Source organism: Hipposideros armiger, unplaced genomic scaffold (genome assembly GCF_001890085.2).
Source record: "Hipposideros armiger isolate ML-2016 unplaced genomic scaffold, ASM189008v1 scaffold_23, whole genome shotgun sequence".
Classification (NCBI taxonomy): domain Eukaryota; kingdom Metazoa; phylum Chordata; class Mammalia; order Chiroptera; family Hipposideridae; genus Hipposideros; species Hipposideros armiger.
The window spans coordinates 1,762,145-1,766,141 of record NW_017731373.1 but is presented as its reverse complement, the minus strand read 5'-3'; the positions used below and the strand labels follow the sequence as shown (position 1 = coordinate 1,766,141).

At 40.8% G+C, this 3,997-nt stretch overlaps 1 protein-coding gene across 4 annotated transcripts in view; it reads left to right on the top strand.

The window, feature by feature from the left end:
• Positions 1-2,401: 2,401 nt before the first annotated feature.
• ANKRD44 (ankyrin repeat domain 44) overlaps positions 2,402-3,997 on the top strand; it is a 117,477-nt gene continuing 115,881 nt past the window's right edge. For 3 of the 4 annotated variants that reach the window (XM_019635724.1, XM_019635722.1, XM_019635721.1), the window contains exons 1-2: positions 2,402-2,596; positions 2,949-3,036. In XM_019635724.1, coding sequence (XP_019491269.1) covers positions 2,949-3,036 — 88 coding nt within the window. In that variant the 5' untranslated portion in view covers positions 2,402-2,596. The remainder of the gene's footprint in view (positions 2,597-2,948; positions 3,037-3,997) is intronic. The other variant, XM_019635720.1, reaches the window with a different exon arrangement.

Sequence of the window (3,997 nt, the reverse complement as noted above, 5' to 3'; positions counted from 1 at the left end):
GTCTCCAACCTTTTTGGCCATATATCTGCAAAACTTTTCAGCATGCATCTTCAAAACATGCATCTCATTTATTTATAAATTATATATAGGAACTACTATCATTAGCTAATATTTCAAGGCACAATATACTTAGGGTGAGACTTTTCATTTATCATAGTCTTATATAACCAAGGTAGATAATAGACTTCAGATGATGTTCATGTGTTTTGGCCAAGCTCTTGTCAGATCTGATTAAATTTGTCATTACTTTTACCTTGTAACGTAGGTGATAGAAAGCTCTTACTAGGAGGAAAAGTGTCAGCTCTGTGGCTTACACATTATTTATGTGGTTCCTTGCATAAATCTTGCTCATTGTAGGATGCTTTTAGTTTAAGGGTACATATTACAATCTGTAAATTGATATGACAGGCCCATCACTGTGTTCAGTGCACTCAAGGCGAATGAATGGAGAAGGCAAGCCCACCCCCTCAGCACTGTGGAAGCCCCTTTCTCCCCTGAGGGCACCTTGGGTACTGTGAGGCCAGATCCTCAGTGGAGCTGGCTCAGGGCACGGTGCCAACCCAGAAGTTGAATACCAGCTAAAAGGCTTTCATTTTTAAAGAAAATAAATATAAATAGAGGTTCCGATATTTTCTTTCCACATCACAATAAATTGTCTGTGCATCTACATAAACCTCAATATTTATGAGACCAAAGTTGATAAAAATGTTTTTCTTATTTAAATCTTATGCTCATATTGTTTGTTTGTTTGTTTGTTTGTTTGTTTATTTATTTAGTTTTGTTTATTTTTTGTTCACACAGCTAGTTTTTAGGCTAGAGCCTGGGTAGTATGTCTTTCAGTGTTCCATAATTCTAGCAGCTTTTTGCACAGTAGGTGAACATTAAAAATACATGTACACATGTTTCGCTCTAAAATGGGCTCAAGGAATGTTTAGTAATTATTACTTTAATGTCAGTCTTGCTGAGGATGGGTGGCATATATATATATTTTTTCCCCCTTTTAGATAATATTAACAAATTATTTGCTTGGCAATATCAGCTTATTGCCATTTATTTGTAGCATCTAAATGGAGTCACACTATTTAAACTGTATTTTCTAATTTGCAGAGTTAATTTCATTTTGCTCTCATTCTGCTGTCCAAGTTAGCCATTCATCTCAGTATGTTGCTACAAGTGATTCATGGAACATTTTTTTTATTTTATCATTTTTACCTCTGATGAAAGTGTGAATTTTGGGCACGTTTATGAGACTGAGGCGCTACCTACTGCGCTAATGAGGCACCTTGAATTTTGGGCACTTTTATATACCTGCATGATAAAGTAGATTGGACAGTCCAGGCCTGTGGGGATCAGTGTGGACAGAGATGAGTGCTTGGTCCATGAAAGGAGGCAGGAGTATGATACTGATGCCTTTCATTGGTTCGTTGATGCCACATTGACAAGATGTCCATAAGGAGCCCCACTAACTACTCCCAGGGATGTCTCTAGAAATAAAGAGAGACAACCAATAGTCATTCATTTATCTAGAGACGCTATATCATTTACTGGACTGAACAGAAGAGTGCCCTCAATCCTGGCTGCACGACCAACCCAGGGAGCTTTACAGAAACCCTGAGGCCAGTTAAAATTTCTGGGATGGGACCAGGCATCTGTATTTTTAAGGGCTCCCTTGATGTTTTATTGCACAGCAAAGGTTGAGAGTTATAACTCAGGAGGCTAACAAGCTGATTAGGTCAATAGAAGAAAAATAAAAAGTGGGAGGCCTAGTAAATATGAAGGAATTCAATAGAAGAAAGGAAATTACCCCATTATAACAAGGACAAGGTGGGAAAAAGATGGAACAATTTTGTAGCTTTGAGTTGAGGTAGTAACATACATCCTCTTCCCTTGACTGCTTATTGATCACACAGGGAAGGTTAAGATGTTGGCCGAGAGAACCAAAAATTTATAAATTGATCCAGGAATGCCGGACGGGCTTTGAGGCCTCCGGCGTTGGAAGGAGAGACATATTGACAAACACGTCTAACTTAGATGGTCTTTGAGGGCCTTTTGGTGGATGGCTATTTCACCCTGGTGTACACGCTTGCACAAGTGCTCTCATTTGGCCAGAAATACCTTATAAGGAAACCTTATACTTAGAAGATTTATCTGGTTTTGGAGATGTGCCAGGGCTCTCAGCCTAACAAAGGAAAAGTGAATCTGTTTTAATCCGTGCCACTCATTTGATCTTTATCACATATTGCCTTGCTTGTTGCAGAAGGATATCCATTTGGAGCCAGCCTGTGAGGGCAGGGAGCCATCCCTTTCTGTATTTCCGGTGACTGGTGAAGCATCTTACACCCAATAAGTATTGATTATTTGTCAGTGACCCCTGCAAACTCTGCTTTTGTTGTAGGAAGCAGTGCAAGTATTGATCAAGCACTCGGCTGATGTCAATGCAAGGGACAAGAACTGGCAGACCCCGCTCCATGTGGCAGCAGCCAATAAGGCTGTCAAGTGTGCAGAAGTAATCATTCCCCTGCTGAGCAGCGTCAACGTCTCCGACCGAGGGGGGCGCACTGCCCTGCACCACGCGGCTCTGAATGGCCATGTGGAGGTGGGTGTCCCCTCATTAGTGGGAACAAGAATCCCCCTCTACAGACCCTCTTCGCTCAAAATGGAGCCTAATCTTATTGCTGGGACTTTAAAAAAATGTGATGTAAATATAGGCAACTATATCTTTTTAAATTTAGAGCCATGATGAATTTGAAAAAGCTGTCACCTGTCTTTTTCCTTTGATGCACATGCCCCAGGACTGGCTGTGATGTCATCTTCCTACTTTGTTTAAACTCCAAATCTCCAACCTGCCTTTAGATTTGACATTGATTTGGCTCATCACCTGCAGGTGGTGAGGGGTCCTCCCCATTACAGAGTGTATACTTGATTTCCTTGTTGGTTATATCTTTCAGATGGTCAATTTACTCTTGGCCAAAGGGGCAAACATCAATGCATTTGACAAGAAGGACCGGCGTGCTCTGCACTGGGCAGCATATATGGGTAAGGATTCCATGAATGGAAAGCACAGTGCGGAAACCTTAATTCAAGAAGCCACAGGTCTCTCCTTGACCATCTAGGTTTTCTCTTGGGCAAGTCTGACTTCTTTTCGAACTTGGGATTCAATTGAATTAAGCTTTAGTGCATTTTACTGGCATGCGTCCAACACTCTAGTTGGGCAGTTGCTTTGTCAGAGATGTATTTCTTCCTACAAAGAGAAGGAGGGAATTAATCATAGCTTGGACCTTATCGAATGGGTTTCAACCTGGATTGGAAAGCTGCACAAATTGTGCTTATTTTAAGTTGTTGTGGCAGCAAGATAAGGTGTTTAAAAAGAAAGAGGACTGGCTAGCAAATCAAGGACATAAATTCCATTTGTCTTTTTATTTATAAATATATTTGAAAGAAACAAAAAGGAAGGAAGGATGGACGACCCTCTGACCTCAGGTTGAAGTGACCAGAGTCAGCATCACTGCTCCACCGCCGACAAAGTTAGGGCTTGCTGTCCTTGCTTCTGCGAGCTCTGCTGGGGGAGATGAAGGAAGAAGTTACATTTCTACATTTTTCACTTTTGTTAGTACCAGTACCGCTGACAAATGATAGGCCTTGTAGAGTGTATTCTTAGTGTGGACCTGGAGGATATGAAGATTATTCTTTGTGTTTCTAATTGGAGAACATCCTGCAAGTAGAAAAGCAGACAAGATTCTATCAGCACTATGTTATAAACAACCTGAATGCCCAGCCACAGGAGGCTGTGTCGGTAAATTATGGAAGATCTACACAATGAGACAGTCTGTAGTAACTACAGTGATGATGTCATTAGTATTTATTAACATAGAAAGAGTCTGTGCTGTGTTAAGTGCAAACAGATCGTGACACAGTATGAATAATATGAGCCCCATTTTTAAAAAATCTGTACAATAAAAACAATCTGGAGGGCCGGCTGAGTGGCTCAGTTGGTTAA